The sequence below is a fragment of the Otolemur garnettii genome, unplaced genomic scaffold (assembly GCF_000181295.1).
Source record: "Otolemur garnettii isolate 467f Iridium unplaced genomic scaffold, OtoGar3 scaffold00011, whole genome shotgun sequence".
In the NCBI taxonomy this organism is placed as follows: domain Eukaryota; kingdom Metazoa; phylum Chordata; class Mammalia; order Primates; family Galagidae; genus Otolemur; species Otolemur garnettii.
In genome coordinates, this window is record NW_003852406.1 from 29,507,346 (window position 1) to 29,526,617 (window position 19,272).

Sequence of the window (19,272 nt, forward strand, 5' to 3'; positions counted from 1 at the left end):
TTTCTTATTGATTTTACCATAACCACACTTGTAGATTAGCTCATTTACTGACTTCAGATTTGGGTACCCCCATGCAATATACGGTTCTACAATCCTCAGCATGTTAATGGAAGCCTTGTTGAGCTTAACAAAAGTTCCATTGAAGATCTGGCGAAGGCGAAGAAGCTGCAACACCTTTCGGACCTTTGGACTCACACCATTGATCCCTCTGATCCTGATGACAAAGGCCATCTGGGTTCTGCAGGTCCATAGAAGTTGCCAGCTTTTGCTGCCATCCCAGCCATCCGAATCTCAGTTCTGTACATCTGCCTCTATTCTTTATGATAATGCTTAGCTTTTTCACAGATAAGCTTCCTCCTTGCCTTTCGAAGCATCTTTTGGGCACTTCTTTCTCAGACGCTTGATCTTTAGGTCTGCGAAATTCTTTCACTTTTTCTCAAGGGTTTCTGGCACAGCAGGAACCTTCCTTTTCTTCTCTTCGATACCCTCCATGGTTCCAGCCAGAAAAAGCTATACAACTGGTTTTTAATGTCCTAATTTCCCAAAGTCCTACCCCAGCCTCTCCTATGGACCTTAGCTACTCTATTTTATGGCTCCCCCCGGTAAACTCTTGCTATAGGCATCTGTGGGTCCTTGAAACTCTTACAAGAAGTGCCCACCTTTCCAGTTAAGCAAAACAAAGATGAGTTCCTTGTGTCAGTCATCCCCAGACGGATTAGAACCTAGAGAGTAATTTGCAAATAAGGTCTGTTCTGCTTCTTCCAGTTCAAGGGAGGGAGCTGGGGACTGGGCTTTTGCTACTTTGAGAATAAAATCAACACTATGCCAGAGTGTAGGTGGGGCAAGAGCTAGTAAAATAAAAAAATCCCAAAGCTTTCCTATCATTTTAAAGATGGTTTTCCTTGTTTGGGCATCCTCCTGGTTGCTGTAAGCCTTTTGCTGCATCCTGGCACTCTCATGACCTTGGCTCTGTTGCTGCAGTTTATTTTCAGTGTTTCTGAGGAGAAACAAGAGCATGGAGGTTCATAGTCCACCACTTTGCTGATATTGTTCAGGTCACTTATGCTTCGTTCCTATGTGTATTCAAGGTCTAATTAATATATGTGTGGTATTCAAATTGTAATTACTCATAATTAGAAAAATGTTAAGATAGTGGTCTCAAAATTCTCAATCTGTTCATTTGCATTTAACATCAATGTTAATGGATGTATTTTCTTTCAATTTCTTCTAAATTACTGAATCTTGCCTCTCTTTGCTGGCTACGATGACAGTTACTGGAGAACAGGAACTCTTGTAAAATCTTCTTAAGAGATATAGAGGGGCAAATGGCTGACACAGCTTTCGTCAGACTGTTCCAGCTAGGAAGAGGAAGACAAGATTGACGTGAACTCTGGAACAATCAGAACTAGGGAGCAAGGGGAAGACTGCAGGGAGAGGTAACGGAGGTGTTCAACTGCCCAACTGAAAAGAGCTAAGAGGAGGAAGACAGAGTCAGAGTGGACCAGATCTGAAGGAGCCTGGAGCCAGACAGAAGAGTAAGAGGAGCCCTCCCTCCACTCAGGGGCTCTTCACTAGCCGTAAACCATGCGAACTCTTACCCCATGGGAAAATACAAGGGACCAGATGGCCAGCTTTCCTGCACCTAGGCATTCCCTCCTCTGAATCTCCTTCTTTTCTGACAGACTAGAAAGCAATTTCAGTTCTGTTGGGCTTATAGAGACAGTCCATCCTCCCATCTTTAGCAACCAGACAGAAAGCCCCTTGCCGAGGCCCGCTTCCGTCTGCACATGTCAGGAGCACCAGCCCAGCTCAGACCCAGGAGAGCAGACCCTACGCCACCCCCATGACATTGTGTGGTGGTGGCCAGCTCCTCTCTCACTGGCAGCTGGCAGGAACAACTGCTTATGGAACAGGCAGGGCACAGGGGGGTAAAGAGAAAGGGGACAGGCCCTGTCTCCCCACATTATCTGGCCTCTGCACTGCCTGGCTCTGAAGCCACAGGCATTCCTCAGTTGACAAGCTCTGAGAGGCCATCTGAGAGCTACAGATTCCCCTCCTCCTGACCACAGGAGGTTTTTAAAATCTATTACTGGTGGGTGGGCACTTTGGCTATATTGGACTTCCACCTGGCTGGTTCTGACTCTACCCTCTGGGATGGTTTGGCCTGCCATCTGTGCACTGCCCTCAGCCTAGAAGCTTTAATTGAAGCCCTGATCCCAGCCCCACCCTTCCTGGCTTACAAGAAACCCAGGGCACCCCCACTTTGTGTAGCCCTGATAGGCGGCTTTGGTAGGCTATGAGCAGGAAGGGCTATAGGAGAAAGCAGTGGCTCATTTAAATAATCAGCAGGGAAAGGGAGAGCTCCACATCCCTAGGTGGTTGGGTTTGATTCAAGCCTCCCAGTTTTAGTATCTAACTGGCCTTAAAACACTGCTGAGCAGGTCAGCAGAACAACTAGCTGCCACATCGCTCTGACAGACCTGGAAGGGGCATGGTGAATTCCACATTCTGGGACCCTTGAAACTGGTATGGTATCAACCTGGCTGTTTTAGTATCCAAATGGCCTTAAATCCTTGCTGAGCAGGCCAGCTGTGCACCAAGTGGCTGCTTCACTGTGCCAGGTCCTGGAAGGAGTAGGGTGAGCTTCACACCTCAGGACCTCTGAACTTAACATCAGCCCCCAAGTCAGACATCCAAACAACCCAAAAATCCACTGAGTAGGTGCCAGATAAGTAAGTGCCACTCAGCATCACCAGGTCCTAGAATAGATGCAGAAAGCCCTACCCACAGGGCCTTTGAATCTGATACCAGCCCATTGGATTTGGCAGCCAAGCAGCCCTAGAACCTGCCAAGCAGCTAGTAGATCAAGAGCTGCCACTTCACATTGGGAAGTCCTAGAAGGGGCATGTTGAGCCCTGCATCTTGATGCAGCCAGAGCCGACACCAGACCACCTGACAGGGCATCCAAACAGTCCTAGAGCCTGTTGATCAGCACTATGGCTGGCAGGCAGGGGTGCAACTTGGCCATCCCCGTGAGCCGCCTAATTCAGGACAACCAGAATATCTCTCAACAGAGATTCAGGGATGCCCTAAACTTTTAGCTCAGAATTAAAAAAATAAATAGGAAACACATGTGGGGAGGAATCAGCAAAAGAACCTGCCAGCATGAAAACTCAGGGGTTGATCAGCTCCCCTAAGGGATTACAATGGTGCTTCAGCTGAAAATACCATCCACAAAAAATTTGTCAAAATGATAAAAATTGAATTCAGAATATAGATGGTGAATAAGATGAAAAGAATTGAAAAGAAGTTCAAAACATGTCTCAAGAAATCAATGAAATTAAAGATGAAGTCATAAAGGATCTGGGCATAATTAGGAAGGATATAACTGAGCTTAAGGAATTGAAAGAGGCATTCAAGGCGTTTCAAAACATAGCAAAGAGATTCAGCAATAGAAAAGAACATGGAGAGGAAAAAAAATCTCAGAACTCAAAGATAGATTTTTCAACTAACCCAATCATTTAAAAAGATAGAAAAAAGCAAAAGTGGAGCAATCTTTTAGAGAGTTACGGGACTAGACAAAGCATACAAAGATATGAATAAGTATTGTGAAGGAGGAGAGGAGAGTTCCAAAAGCGAGGAAGCTCTACTTGAAGACAACATAGTGGAGAATTGCCTGAGCATGACCCAGACATACAAATACTAGACAGTTATATAACTCCAGGAGGACTCAATTCAAACAAAGCATCTCTTAGACAAATTGTAATCAACTTGGCCAAAGTCAAAAGAGAAAATTTTGCAAGCAGCCAGGTGTAAGACACAGCTTACCTATAAGGCAAAAACACTACTTTAGGGTGAAAGTGGACTTTTGGCAGACTCTTTACAAACCAGAGGAAGAGTGGTCACTTGTCTTCAGTCTTCTCAAACAAAACAACTTCCAGCCTAGAATTCTATATCCCACTAAACTAAGTTTCATATTCGATGGAGAGAGCAAATCTTTAACCGACAAGCAAACATTGAGGAAATTTGCCACTACAAGACCAGTTCTGCAGGAAATATTCAGGCCTGTACTATACACAGACCATCATAATGGACAACCAGCAAAGTAAAGACATGCAGAAAAGAAAGCACAAAGCCTAGTTTCCACAACAGACCTCAAAAAACAAAACAAATAGAACTCCATCATACTTATCAATTCTAATTGTGAATGGCTTGAATTCCCCACTTAAGAGGCACAGGCTGGCTGATTGGTTAAAATAGCATAAGCCTATTATATGCTGTCTTCAGTAAACACGTCTAAACTCCAAGGACAAACCTCAGGGTGAAGGGTTGGAAAACAATATTTCAGATAAATGAAAATCAGAAGAAAGCAGGAGTCACAATCCTATTGCAGACACAATTGGCTTTAAAGCAACAAAAGTAAAGAAAGACAAAGGTGGGCAGCATCTGTGGCTCAAAAGAGTAGGGCACGGGCCCCACATACTGGAGCTGGCGGGTTTAAACCCAGCCCCGGCCAAAAACTGCAAAAAAAAAAAAAAAAAAGACAAAGGTGGACACTATATACTGGTCAAGGGAACAATACAAGAAGAAGACATTTCAATCCCAAATATCTATGCACCCAACTTAAATGCTCTCAATTTTAGAAAATGAACCTTAACCAGTCTGGACAATATGATATCCTATAATATCATAATAGCTGGGAATTTCAACATCCCAATAACAGAACTGGACAGATCCTCCAAACAAAAACAAAACAAAGAAATGATGGACTTAAACATTACTCTAGAACAAATAGGCTTAACAGACATATACAGAACATACCACTCCAATAATATTGAGTATATGTTCTTTTCATCAGCTCATGGATTATTCTCCAAAATTGATCATATCCTAGAACACAAATCAAATCTCAAGAATGTTAAAAAAAAATAGAAATTATACCTGTATCTTTTCAGGTCACAATAAAATAAAAGTAGAACTCAACTCCCACAAAAGCTTTCACCCCCAAAAGTCATGGAAACTAAACCTTATGCTGAACAACAGCTGGGTCAAGGAAGAGATAAAGGAAATCATTAGATTCCTTAAAGAAAATGACAATAAAGCCACAAGATATCAAAACCTGTGGGTTACTGCAAAAGCAGTCATAAGAGGGAAGTCTATTGCATTAAATGCCCATATCCAAAAAACAAAGCACAAATCAACAACTTAATGAACCATCTCAAAGAACTGGGAAAGGAAGAACAACCCAATCCTAAACCTAGCAGAAGTAAAGAAATACCAAAATTAGATCAGAATGAAATGAAATTGAGAACAAAAGATCCCATTCAGGAAAACTGACAGATAAAAAGTTGGATAAACCAAATTTAACCAAATGGATAAACCTTTGGTTAAATTAACTAGAAATGGAAAAGTAAGATCTCTAATAACTTCAATCAGAAATGAAAAAGGGGAAATACAACAGATATACCACAGAGATACAGGAGTAACACAAAAAACTCTATGCTCAGAAATTTGAAAACATGGAGGAAATGGACCATTACCTAGAATCACCCTACCTCCCTAGACTTAACCAGGAAGAAACAGAACTCTTGAACATACCAATATCAAGCACTGAAATTGCAACAATAAAAAAACCTTCCAACAAAGTCCTGGACCAGATGGTTTTATACCAGAATTCTACCAAACCTTCAAAGAGCTTGTTCCTATATTGCAGAACCTACGCTAAAACATTGAGAAGGAAGGAACCCTCCTTATCACATTCTATGATGTAAACATCACCCTGATACTAAAACCAGAAAAGGACCCAACAGAAAAGGAGAACTATAGACCAATTTCACTAATGAATACTGATGCAAAAATACTCAATAAAAACTTAGCTAATAGATTGCAGCTACATATAAAAAAATTATACATTACAATCAGGTGGGCTTCATCCCTGGGGTGCAGGACTGGTTCAACATACATAAATCCATAAATGTAATTCACCACATAAACAGAAGCAAAAACAAAGACCATGTGATCCTCTCAATAGGTGTAGAAAAAGCATTCAATAAAATTCAGCATCCTTTTCTTGTAAGAACACATAAGAATATAGGCATAGGTGGCACTTTTCTTAAACTCATCAAAGCCATCTATGACAAACTCATAGTTAATCTTATACTGGGTATAAAATGGGTGTAAAACTGAAAGCTTTTCCACTTAGAACAGAAACTAGACAAGGTTGTCTTCTATCGCCACTACTATTCAACATAGTTCTGGAAGTTCTAGCCAGGCACGGGAAGGATATCGAGGGTATATAAGTGGGTACAGAAGAGGTCAAACATTCAGTCTTTGCTGATGATATGATCTTACACTTAGAAAAACCAAGGGCCTCAATCATGAGACTCCTGCAAGTGATCCAGAAATATACAACATCTCAGAATATAAAATCAATGTCCACAAACCAGTAGCCTTCATGTATGCCAACAACAGTCAAGTTGAGAACCAAATCCAAGACACAGTACACTTCTTAGTAGCTTCAAAGAAAATGAAATACCTAGGAATATACTTAACAAAGGATGTGAAGGATCTTTACAGAGAGAACTTTGAAGCCCTGAGAAAAGAAATAGCAGAAGATGTTAACAAATGGAAGAACATACTATGCTCATAGCTGGGAAGAATCAATATTGTTAAAATGTCTATATCACCTAAAGCTATCTACATATTTAATGCAGTTTCTGTTAAAAACCACCATCATACTTTGAAGAACTTGAAAAATCAGTATGTTGATTTGTACAGAACCAGAAAAAAAACCCAAATAGCCAATGCAGTTCAACAAGATAAAAACAATCTGGAGGCATCACATTACCAGACTTCAGGGTTTCAAAACAGCATTGTACTGGCATAAAAATAGAGATATAGATCTACGGAATAGAATAGAGAACCTAGAGGTGAAACTAGCCTCATATCACCATCCGATCTTTGACACACCAAACAAAAGTATGTTTGAAGTGGACAAATGGCTAGTGACCTGAATATATAAAGAATTCAAGCAAATCAATAAGAGCAAATAACCCCATCAATCAATGGACAAGCAACATGAACAGAACCTTTTCCCAAGAAGACAGACAAATGGCCAACAAATACATGAAAAAGTGCTTATCATCCCTAATCATCAGAGAATGAAAATGAAAACCACAGTGAACAGTGCACATCACAAGGCCCCAAAGCTGCAAATGCTGGTGGGGTATGGAGAGAAGGGAATATCTATGTACTATTGGTGAGACTGCAAACTAGTCCAGACTTCTTGAAAAGAAGTTTAAAGAATTCTCAACGAACTAAAAGTAGACCTCTCGTTTGATCCTACAATCCATTACAAAGTATCTACCAAGAAGAAAAAAAATCAAAAACCATTTTACCATAAGGACACCTGCACTCAAATGTTTATAACAGCTCAGTTCACAACTGCAACTGTGTGAAAACAGCCCAAGTGTCCATCAACCCATGAATGATTAATAAACTGTGGTATATGTATACCATGGAATACTATTCAGCTATAAAAAGATGGAGATTTGGCTTGGCACCTGTAGCTCAATGGTTAGGGCGCCAGCCACATACTCTTGGAGCTGGTGGGTTCCAACCTGGCCTGGGCCTGCTAAACAATGACACCTATAACAAAAAAATAGCTGGGCATTGTGGGGGGGGGGCACCTATAGTCCCAGCTACTTAGGAGGCTGAGGCAAGAGAATCACTTAAGCCTAAGAGTTTGAGGTTGCTGTGAGCTGTGACACTACCATTCTCTACAGAGGGCGACATAGTGAGACTGTCTCAAAAAAAAAAAAAAAAAAAAATGGAGATTTTACATCTTTTGTACTTACTTGATTGGATTTGGAGAACATTCTCCTCAGTAAAAGTATCTCAAGAATGGAAAAACAAACATCCCACGTATTCTATACTCTTCTGAAACTAGTAGATCAACAATTACAGGCCCACAGAAGAGAAAAACAAATTGAAGACAAGAGATGGGGCTTGTTAAGTTCCCATCTGTCAGGTATAATGTAGGGGTGGGGCATATGGCACACTTGGACTTTACCTTACAAATGCAAATAATGGAACCTAATTGTATGTACCCTCTTGTTAAAAGAAATTTTAAAAAATCTGCTGGGCAGTTCCTGTGGCTTAAAGGAGGAGGGTGCCAGTGCCATATATTGGAGGTGGTGGGTTCAAACCTGGCCCCAGCCAAAAAACTGGGAAAAAAAAAAAAAAAAAAGAAATCTGCTTAAGGAATGAAAATGTGGCCAGGCCTGATGCCTTATACTGTGTGGGTATAAAATAACAAAAGCTCATTTATTTTTTCTTAAAAATTTCTATAGATTACATAGAAAGTTCTCAGACTTGTGAGAGTTAGTTCTATTGTAGTTCTTTGCATGTTTATTTTATTAAATTTGTAATATGAATCAGTGGCGAATCTTCTGCTATTGGGCCTATGTTGAGATGATACAGACGTAAGCAGAATCAAGAGAATCACAGCACTTTTGGAGGCCAAGGTGGGAGGAATACTTGAACCCAGGGATTCAATATCAGCCTGGGCAGCACAAGACCCTGTCTCTACAAATATAAGAAAAATTATCCAGGTTTGGTGGCACACCCTTGTAGTCCCTTTTTGTACTTGCCTCAATTTTTTCATGTGATCATTTTTTTTTATTTCATAAAAGACCATGATGGTTGTCATCTTTAGGAATTTAGTTTGGTTTTGCTGTTACAATAATTATTCCTTTAGTGCTTGCTCTTTTTTTTTTTTTTAAGATAAGCCTTTTGAAATTGTGATTAGTTATAGCTACATGAGAGGCTGAGACAGGAGGAATGTTTGAGCCCAGGAGTTTGAGGCTGCAGTGAGCTATGACTGTGCCACTGCACTCCAGCCTGGGTGACAGAGTGAGACCTCATATCATTAAAAAGAAAAAGAAAGAAAGACAAGGAAGGGAGCAAGGGAGGGAGGAGGGAAAGAGGAAAAGAAAGAAAAGAAAGAAAGTGCCTCATACACTGTCAGTACCAAAACAATAAATGACATCTTTTGGCTTCTGCCAATGTTTTGTAGTTTGTAGTAGTACATGTTCTTATAACTTGTCTTCAGTTGTGGTGAAAAGCAGCAGTGAAATATATAAAACAAAAATAACATGTTTTGCAAATAATTTGACTATTCTGCCCTATATAGGCCCAATATTAAGATAACTTTCTGGTAACACATTCTTTACACAGTATAGGTACTAATTTTGTTTATTTAACAAGGATGTTATTACTAATGCTTATTATATTTTCTTTATTATTTTTAGGACTTTCATTAAGCCAAGTCATACCCAGTTTCCGAAAAGGCAATCATCTAATATCATGATTTCTCATCCAGAGTATCTGGAGACTTCTGTTCCTGTTAAAACTGAATTCATAGCAGTACAACCTTGGGACATACTATGTGGGTATAAAATAACAAAAGCTCATTTATTTTTTTTCTTAAAAATTTCTGTAGATTACATAGAAAGTTCTCAGACTTGTGAGAGTTAGTTCTATTGTAATTCTATGCATGTTCATTTTGTTCAATTTGTGACATGAATCAGTGGCAAATCTTCTGCTATTTGGCCTATGTTGAGATGATCCAGGCATAAGCAGAATCAAGATAACTGGATCCGCCATTGTATCCAGTAAGAGCAGCTTAACGGATCTCCCACCGTATCACTCTGCAGGGTGGGTCTAGCCTCAGTCTTAATTCCGACTCTACTTTCCCTCTTCCTTAAGATTTCTATTTGGCTGCTGAGGGCTTTCCCTCCCTTGGATCAAAGGGAATGTACATATAATTCCTTGATGGAGCCTTTTATACAGTAAACTGTAGCCCCAGAAATGATTTTGCTTTGAAAATCCATATTTGTTAATATCTTGATTCAATAAACCATTCTGTAATCTGATCTTTATCTGAGAGAAGGCTGGCCACTCAGTACGTTCACTAAGGATATCCTTTACTTCTCTTTTTGTGCTCACCTCAATTTTTTCATGTGATCATTTTCTTGTTTCATAAAGAAACACAGTGGTTGTCATCTCAAGGAATTTAGTTTGGTTTTGGGCAAAACAATAATTATTTCTTTAAAGCTTGCCATTTTTTTTTTTTTTTGCAGTTTTTGGCTGGGGCTAGGTTTGAACCTGCCACCTCCAGCATATGGGGCCAGCGCCCTACTCCTTTGAGCCATAGGCACTGCCCACTTTTTTTTTGGAGACAGTCTCACCATGTCATCCTTGGTAGAGTGCCATGGCATCACAGCTCACAGCAACCTCAAACTCTTAGGCTCAAGCGATTCTCTTGCTTCAGCCTCCCAAGTAGCTGGGACTATAGGCGCCCGCCACAACACCTGGCTATTTTTTGATTGCAGTTGTCAATGTTGTTTAGCTGGCCCGGGCTGGGTTTGAACCCGCCAGCCTCCATGTACTATAACCACTGTGCTACCAGAGCTGAGCCTTTTTTTTTTTTTTAAAGACAAGGCTTTCAAAATTGTAATAAATTAGTTACAGAGCTTTAAAACGTCCTAATTTAACTGTTCTCCTTCCACATAACTTTGAGGCCTTTTGAGAGGCAGGGAGGATGACTTCTGTTAGTACTATTGTTGTTTCTATTGGTTACTTCTCCCCTTTCTACTCTGCACTAAGATTGCAGTCATATAACCCAATTAATTTATTGTTCTTAACAAGCTCAAAAGGCTAAACTATATAAAGGAACCCTATACTGATATGAAATTATCCTGGCTAGGTGAATTGGCTCATGTATGTAATCCTAGCTTTCTGGGAGGCTGAGGCGGGTAGATCGCCTGAGCTCAAGAAGTCAAGACCAGCCTGAGCAAGAGTAAGACACCATCTCTACTAAAAACAGAAAAATTAGCCAAGAATTGTGGCAGGCACCTGTAGTCCCCAGCTACTTGGGAGGCTGAGGCAAGAGAATTGTTTATGCCCAAGAGTTTGAGGTTGCTGTGAGCGGTGAACCACCACAGTGGCAACACAGTGAGAAACTCTTGTCTCAAAAAAAAAAGTTCTGACAATCAAACTTTTCTTTGGACTTTCCTCAGGAACTAAGATTTAAAGTAACCATAAAATAAAGGAATCTCTTAAGTATTTAAGTATTTTTATCATATAAATAACAAGAGAAAACTCTTTTTGAGGTAAAAATTAGTAGGAAAGTGATAAAAACTGAAAAGCAAGAATGTTTGAGTTTTACTTACCCGCAATTAAAAGGATGGTTTGGCTACCTTCCTATTAGAACAAACCACTGACCATTACAAAACTGCCATACATTAGTTACATGATACTGTATTAGGTAGGGTATGTTAATATAAGGATATCCTGCAACAGACCTGAAAGAAAGAAAAAAACAAACAATGGCTTACACAAGCCTGCTATTAATTTCTCTCTTATAAAACAGTCTGGAGGTAAGTAGTCCAGTCACAAAATGGCAGAGCTTGTACAAGGACCTGGGGTCAGTCTGTGGCTCTCTGCCACAGGGGGGCGCTGCCTCCACTGCAGGGTCAAGGCTGGCTCACTACCAGCTCCACCTTCCAAGTAACAGAATGGAGAAGTGGCAGGGGAGATCACAGACTTTAGAAGCACACATATCATTTCCCCCTCCCATTCTGCTGTCCAGAACACGATCACATGTACACAGGTGACTAGTAAATGTAGTCTGTTCTGGAAGGCACGGGCCTAACTGAAAAACTAAAGGTTATCAATGTGTGCAAAGGAAAGCAAGGATAATGAGAGAAAATTGGTGTTATCTGCACGTTACCTATTCAGATATTTGTGGAATTAGAAATTCACACTTGAATATCATTCTTTTGGGAATATGACAGCATTGCCTAGTTGACAAATACCTACTATTCTGGGTTTTTGTTTATAATGTGTTAGCTTACTTCCTTTGTTCACCCACCAAAAGCAATGAAATGCACACCACTATCTGAATGAGTTTCCAAGGTATGTTTATTGGCATGAAACCAAAAGAAGGCGATATAATTCTCTGGTCTGCCAATCAGCTACATACAACTAGGTGAAAAAAAAAAAGATTTTCTCTTGCAATTTCTTTATTGAGGAAAAAAGGAAAATGTTTTACTCATAAAATAAAATACTGATTATTAGTCTTGGCAATTTTTCTGACTCAACAAATTTAGAGTACTAAAACAAAAACATTTAATTTTTACCAAATAAGTCAAAAGTCAGTAATATTATTACAACTTTTGAAAAAATTCATAAAATTAAAAAGCAGAGAACTATTTTTCAAACAAGTCATCTGTATATTTTTTTCCTTTCTTAACATGAGAAAAAAAATATCTTCATGATTCTGCTAAAAGATCACCTAACAATACAAGCAGGCAGTGTGGAATGTCTGACATCTCCATCCTATTGATGGAGCCCCTTGTGGTTTCCCCTATGTAGGGAACTATTTAATGCCACCGTACACAGGATCTGGTGTGGTACTGCTGTAGTAAGTTTGCTCGTGCAAGACACAAAAGCTCTCAACTTTTGGTCTGTGTTATGTTACACACAATTAAAAACTACCCCAATGTAATTTTAGAGCATCAATCAAACAAAGCTATAAAACAGACATATCTAAAGTATTTTTGTTTGAATATGCATATCCCAAGTTTCCATTTTCTGGAAAAGGCAGAACCCAAAAGTTATGTGTTGTGAAAGCCACTTTAAAGATGTTGTTATTTAGATGACCCCAGATGAATGAGTGCCATTATTGTTGTGTAGCTATGAAACAGATCATCATCCTTTACCTCATTACATTTCCTCAATATAAAGTTCCCAGTGACTATCCGATCACATCCAATTTCTCCATTTCCAAAGAAGCCAAATAAGGGAACACTAGGAAAAAACTTTCTAAATGCATCAGCCTCAACATTCCCCTTGGCTCTATAATACTGAAAGCCCCTGCCAACGCATGCAAACATGAAGCCGATGGTGTTCTGCTCGGGAATGTTGGCAGCTTTGAGGCGCTGCATCGCAGCCTCGGCAGACTTCTCATCAGTGACATCCTCGTTGAGGAGCACGGTGGCGCTTTGGATTCGGAGTCCACTAAATGATAGCCCAACAACACCAGTGGCATCAAGATCCACAGGGTTCCTGGAAAATGAAATGAGAAAAGTGGTATGGTATCATGAAGCAAAATTAGAAATCTAAAGTGTAAGAGGAAAAGAAAAATCCTCCTCATTCATTAATGGGTGGCTGCTGACTTTAGCAGCCTATAGTTAACCTGATGTTCATCTTCCCAAATAAGAGGAATATAATTCGGGTTAAATGAACTATTAAAATTAATACATTAAAAAAATACAGTTCAAGAGAAGTTACACTACTATTTTTTTTTTCAATCACAAATACAAAGGGGCAGGCGAGGCCTGTGGCTCAAAGGAGTGGGGCGCTGGCCCCATATACCAGAGGTGGCAGGTTCAAACCTGGCCCTGGACAAAAACGACAAAAAAAAAAAAAAAAATTACAAAGGGGCAATGCACATCCACGAAGATTTCTAAAACACACTGTGGGGCATGAGAAGGTGCAGGGGTGTCCAACCTTTTTTCTCTGCTGCACATTGCAAGAAGAGTTCTCTTGAACCACACATAAAATACACAAACACTAAAAAAAATGATTAACAATAAAAAAGGGTCTATGCATACTTTTCCCAAAATCCTACACCACAGAGAAGCAAAGACGTCCTCACAGAATCAGCATGCGGCCTGGCCAGAGCCTGGACACTCTAGTAGATGCCCTTACTTTTCTGACCTCCTTTTAAAAGGAACCTTTTATTTCCTATATATAAAGATGATTAAATGAATCTTTTTCATCTTCTATCATTAACATACTCTCCAGCTATCAAATTCTAAAGAGGCATATTAAAAATATAATCATGGAGGGTAATGTAGAAAACCTGTTAACTCCAGAAGTTCTAGCTTTGCTTGGGCCATTAGGTACTATATGATTACAATGGTCCATTATATGATTACATTGCTTTTTGGCTTAACCTGATGGTAAAACTCATGTATTCTTTTGTACTTTCATCGTATTTTTAAAATGAAATATTTGATCCCTACAAAAGAAAATATAATGTTGATAAAAGTTATAAAACATAATGTAGTGAGCACCCACTGGGGGAGAAACAAGTACATACATTACATTTTTATCATGTTTACCATATAAATATACAATAGGCAAGATTCACTGGGTTAGCAAGAAACTTAAGGCTCAAATAGGTTCCATGATGAAGAGAATAAGGTTAAGTAGTAGCAAAACCAATTTGTGAAGGGCAAAATCCATCTTCCGAAATCCTCTGATTTTTTTTATCATCATGTTTCCTCTTTGGATATGCTATTATATGTTGTCAATCTCTTACCTCAAAGAATTATTTACCTATCTTTCTGGGGGATGAGGTAGGTTGGGTTATATGGGCACCATTAAAATACATCACTCAATGGCTTCTCTTACCCATTGATGTAGTATGAAGACCACGTTAAAATTAATGTGTTATATAAGGAATACTTTTGAGAGGTATATTTCCCACATTAGGTATAAAGAGTAGATTGTATACAAATAGCCACACTAACAGTATGGTACCTCAAATGTTGTAAGTCTAAGTGAGTTACATGTATTTGCATTACAAAGGTAAGTTGTATATTAAGTCACCACTGCCTTATCTGTATACAATTTAAAGGTAATCACAAAGACATGGGAGAAATTAGGCAAGAGGGGAAATAACCTTAGATACCAAGAATCAGGCGTATGTATGCATGAAATTCAGTGTTTGATATCCTGCTTCCTGGAATTAATGCACTTGGCTTTTCTCCCTTCTTCCTCACTGGCAGTCCAATGGCCCCAAATTTAGCTGTTTGCTTTCCCAGATTCATCAACAGAGACTACCAGGAGAGAGACTGTCACTAGAATGATTCACATCACTCTTAAAGATACTGGTCTCTGGGCAGTGCCTGTGGCTCAAAGGAGTAGGGCGCTGGCCCCATATGCCAGAGGTGGCAGGTTCAAACCCAGCCCAGGCCAAAAACTGCAAAAAAAAAAAAAAAGATACTGGTCTCTAATAGTCTGTCACACTCTAAGAACCAAACATTAATCATAGTGAGACACAGACACTAGTGTTCACAAGTAATAGGGGTTACGTAGGATCTCATTTTCCTGCTTTTGAAAAAGAAATATAAAATAAATGTATGTCTACTTCATTAGTTGAAACTCAAATGCCACATACTTTCACTCAAACTGGAAAGGGAGTAATGGCTCCCACAATAGAAAAGCAAGTACTTAACCTTTGAAAGCAAAAGCTTAGTAATAAAAATCAAAATTCCACATTTTTTTTTGTTTTTATTTATTTATTTATTGAGACAGATTCTCAAGCTGTGGCCCTGGGTAGAGTGCAGTGGTGTCACAGCTCACAGCAACCTCAAACTCTTGGGCTTAAATGATTCTCTTGCCTCAGCCTCCCAAGTTGCTGGCACTACAGGTGCCTGCCACAATGCCTGGCTATTTTTTTGTTGTTGCAGTTTCATTGTTGTTTTAGCTGGCCCAGGCTGGTTCAAACTTGCTAGCTTTGGTGTATGTGGCTGGCACCGTAACTACTGAGCTACGGGTGGCTCCCAAAATTCTACAATTTTTGAGCTTCAAAAAGCCTTTCAAAAGATCTAGTACAGAATTTCCAAAAATATGTGCCAAGGAATACCAGTAAGCCCTGTAAGATACTTGAGGAAAAAGGTTTTGTAACCAAATAGATTAGAGAACTGCTACTGTTAATATTATTCCTCTTCAGGATTTCCAAAGCATTGAGCATATCAGAGGCTCAGGGAGCTTTGCTATGAAGATCCACTTAACCATGCAGTTCTTACAGAGGAGGAAATGGAACTAGAGAGGAAGTGACATATGAAGGTCACAAAGAGTACCACAGCTGCCAAAGGAAAGATCAATAGACAATGCTAAAATTCAATTTTGAGAATGTGAGTCTAATTAGGAAGTTTTGAAAGGACAATATATAAATATTCAATTCTTCAACTGTAAGCAGAATTGTGTTGCAGAGGCCCCTTAACCAATGTCTACTGCAAAATGGGATAAACTATTACCTTAACAATTCTTTAAATGTGCTTTGTTAAAAACCCAAAGTAACAAAAACCTGAGATCATTTCTGTTCACCCACAGAATGAAATCAGATGTAATCAGACATACTTTTGAGAAGTCAGTGATGACAGGTTGTCCACTTGGCCTCCAGCCAAGATGATATTCATATCACTAAAACTGCTGACTACTCGGTGCAGATAATTACTGGCTCCCATCTTACAGCAATTATAGCCAAAGATAAGGACCACACGAAGTTCAGGGTTATCTATGAGACCTGCAGAGAAATAAAGAGCAGCAATTAAAGAGAGCCTTAAAACAGAATTGATTTTATACATGTTACAAAATGATCCTAGTTAAGTGGAATTTAGTGGCTTAAGCTATCAAGTTTTCCATATTTTAGAAATTTTAATACAAAATAGGTACAATTTTTTTCTATAAACTAAATGGCTATTTGAAAATAATATAATCACTCCACATAATACAGAAGCAGCTGTATACTGAGCAGCAGCCTGTGGAGGGCCATGTGCAAGCTGGCTCCACATATGCCACCACCTGGAAACAGCAGAGACACAGGTGTACGTGGAGCAGGTTAGCAGCAAAGCCAAAAAACAAAAGCATGGAGAGAAACGGCACTAACCACCTACAGTGGAGTGAATGGGTGGCCCCCAAATGATATGTCCACAGCACCCCCTGGATCTTATGAACATGACCTTACTTGGAAAATAAGAAAATAGATCTTTGTAGCTGTAACTAAAAACCTTGAATAAGATCATTTGGCATATCTGGGTGGGCTCTAAAGCCAATGACAAGTGTCCTTATAATAGAAGAGATACACTGAGGAGAGAGACAGAAGAGGAGGCAGTGTGACCACAGAAACAAAAACTGGAGCGATACAACTGTACGTTATGTCAACAGCCACCAGAAGCAGGAGGGGACAAAGAACAGATTCTTCCCTAGAGCCTCCCAAGGGGCTGCAGCCCCGATGCCTTGACTTCTGGCCTCCTGCATAATGAGGGAATAAATTTCTGTTGTTTTTCACTGTCCTTGGCTAGTTTTTCTATTTTTAGGAGAAAGGTTCCACTCTTGCTCAGGCTGGTCTTGAACTCCTGAGCTAAAAAAAAATAATTTTTTTCCAGTTGTTTTAAGGACAGAAGTACCAGACAAGTTCCTGGTACTTTGTAATAGCAGCTTCAGGAAACTACTATACCACCAAAATATGAGCTTTATCCACCTCCTCCAGGAAAAGGGGTGGGATTGAAGGTGAATGAGCCATTGGAAGCTCCTCCCAAAGGAGTAAAGTGTTCAATTCTGTGACATACGAACTAAGAGCTGCTGCCACTAAGGGGCAGCAGAGTCTTCCCTAAGACAGGCTGTACTCAAATTGCCCACAGCGCCTAGACTTTGACCTCAGCCTAGAGCACCTTACTTTCAGACTACTGATTTGAAATCTGCCAGCATTACCAGAAGTGGCTTTGGGATAGGAAAAACTCCAACACCCAACTACACCTGTGTTACTATTTTACTCACCTATGTGACTTCTACCTTGACAGACCCAGCATGAAGGTTATCAGGTTCTCTTAAGGAAATGTGGGGTGTTAGTTGAGAATGACCATTTATTAACACCAAATAATGACTTGCTTTGGGAAACTGCCTGTTTCATTTCTAATTTTCTACACAGTAAATCGCTAACCTGGACAGTGAAAAGAATATTAGTACTTTCATGACACCATATACCCCAAACCATTACTATAAAGTCTGTCTTCCCTATAGACTAGCCCAGCAAATTTTGAGAGAATTTTTTGCATTTTAGAACAAATTTTCAAAATTTGAAGAGGCCTGTGAGATATCAACAATCTTAATTTACAAACAAGGATTGCCAGTCCCAGAGAAGTGACTGAGCCCAGGAGAGTACTATAGCAGACTCTAGATTAAAACCCTTGTCTCCTGACTTTCAGAGCTGTAGCCTTCAGAAACCTAAAGCATTCTGAATAGTCTAAAGCAGCGTTTCTCAACCTGTGGGTCGCGACCCCTTTGTAACAATGAAAATACATCCTGCACATCAGATGTTTACATTACTATTCATAACAGTAGCAAAATTACAGTTATGAAGCAGCAATGAAAATAATTTTATGGTTGGGGGGTCACCCCAACATGAGGAACTGTATTAAAGGGTCATGGCATTAGGAGGCATTAGCAAGGTTGAGAACCCCTGGAAAGGCACCACCCCCATTCACTTAACAGATACATACCCAACATCTTCTCCAGTGATAATGTTCTCAGATAAGGGGATCCCTCTACACCCAAACACACACACACCCTCGAAAGTAGAATCACCGCTACCCCAGCCTAAGAGGACAAACCCACCTTAGCCGAGGCTGGCTGCCTGACAGAGCAGATGGCTCTGTGTTTAAACAGCACACCTGATGCTTCACGTAAATAACAGAGGAAAGGTACTCTTGCCACTCAAAATGGAAAGGCCTGAAATATGTATGGTGTGAGAACTGGATCACTCCATATAAGGTGAGGGGCAGTGTCAGATTCTCCTCAAAGATTCTGGAGTTCCCTCCAATTCAGGGGTGAAGAATCATCAAGGACCCAGTTATTCTGGGCTACCTGCTACAGATTATGACTAATAATTTTATTCTACAACTTTTCAAAAATTGATACATTATTAGGAGCTTATATCAACCATTAAAAACAATCCCAGAAAAGCATTTTATAAAGCACTTTAAACAGCCTAACCTCCTGGTGAGCCTTTCAAGATGATAAGCTGGTTGCAAGATGTAACCTCAGGGAACAGAACAAACTGACCTGCCATGTAGGATTGGTAACTATAATCAAGTTAAATAATACAGGTGTCTACCAAGAAATGACCTTAGTTTTAGAATGATATGAAACTACTCTTTCCAGCAAGAATCCTGTTAGGTCAGTTTAGCAAAGACTTTCCCTATCCTCTTAGGAATCAGTCATGCACCAACCCCCATCCCTGCTCCTGTGCTATGAATCCCCACTTGTTCTTTTATTCAGAATTGAGTCCCATCTCTCTCCCCTATTGCAGAACCCAATCACTGTAGTCCCTGAATGAAGTGGGCTTTACCATTTTTAATATGCTTTTTCTTTTTTTTTTTTTTTTGAGACAGAGCCTCAAGCTGTCCCCTTGGG

General features: G+C 39.8%; 2 protein-coding genes across 2 annotated transcripts in view; one reads left to right on the forward strand and one right to left on the reverse strand.

The window, feature by feature from the left end:
* Positions 1-9,564, forward strand: part of NRG4 (neuregulin 4) — an 83,827-nt gene extending 74,263 nt beyond the window's left edge. The window contains exon 8 of the mRNA XM_012801817.2: positions 9,312-9,564. The gene's annotated coding sequence lies outside the window, so the exon portion shown is untranslated. The remainder of the gene's footprint in view (positions 1-9,311) is intronic.
* Positions 9,565-12,687: 3,123 nt separating this feature from the next.
* FBXO22 (F-box protein 22) overlaps positions 12,688-19,272 on the reverse strand; it is a 27,950-nt gene continuing 21,365 nt past the window's right edge. The window contains exons 6-7 of the mRNA XM_003784550.3: positions 16,219-16,384; positions 12,688-13,131 (exon numbers count right to left, since the gene is read on the reverse strand). Coding sequence (XP_003784598.1) covers positions 12,714-13,131; positions 16,219-16,384 — 584 coding nt within the window. The 3' untranslated portion in view covers positions 12,688-12,713. The remainder of the gene's footprint in view (positions 13,132-16,218; positions 16,385-19,272) is intronic.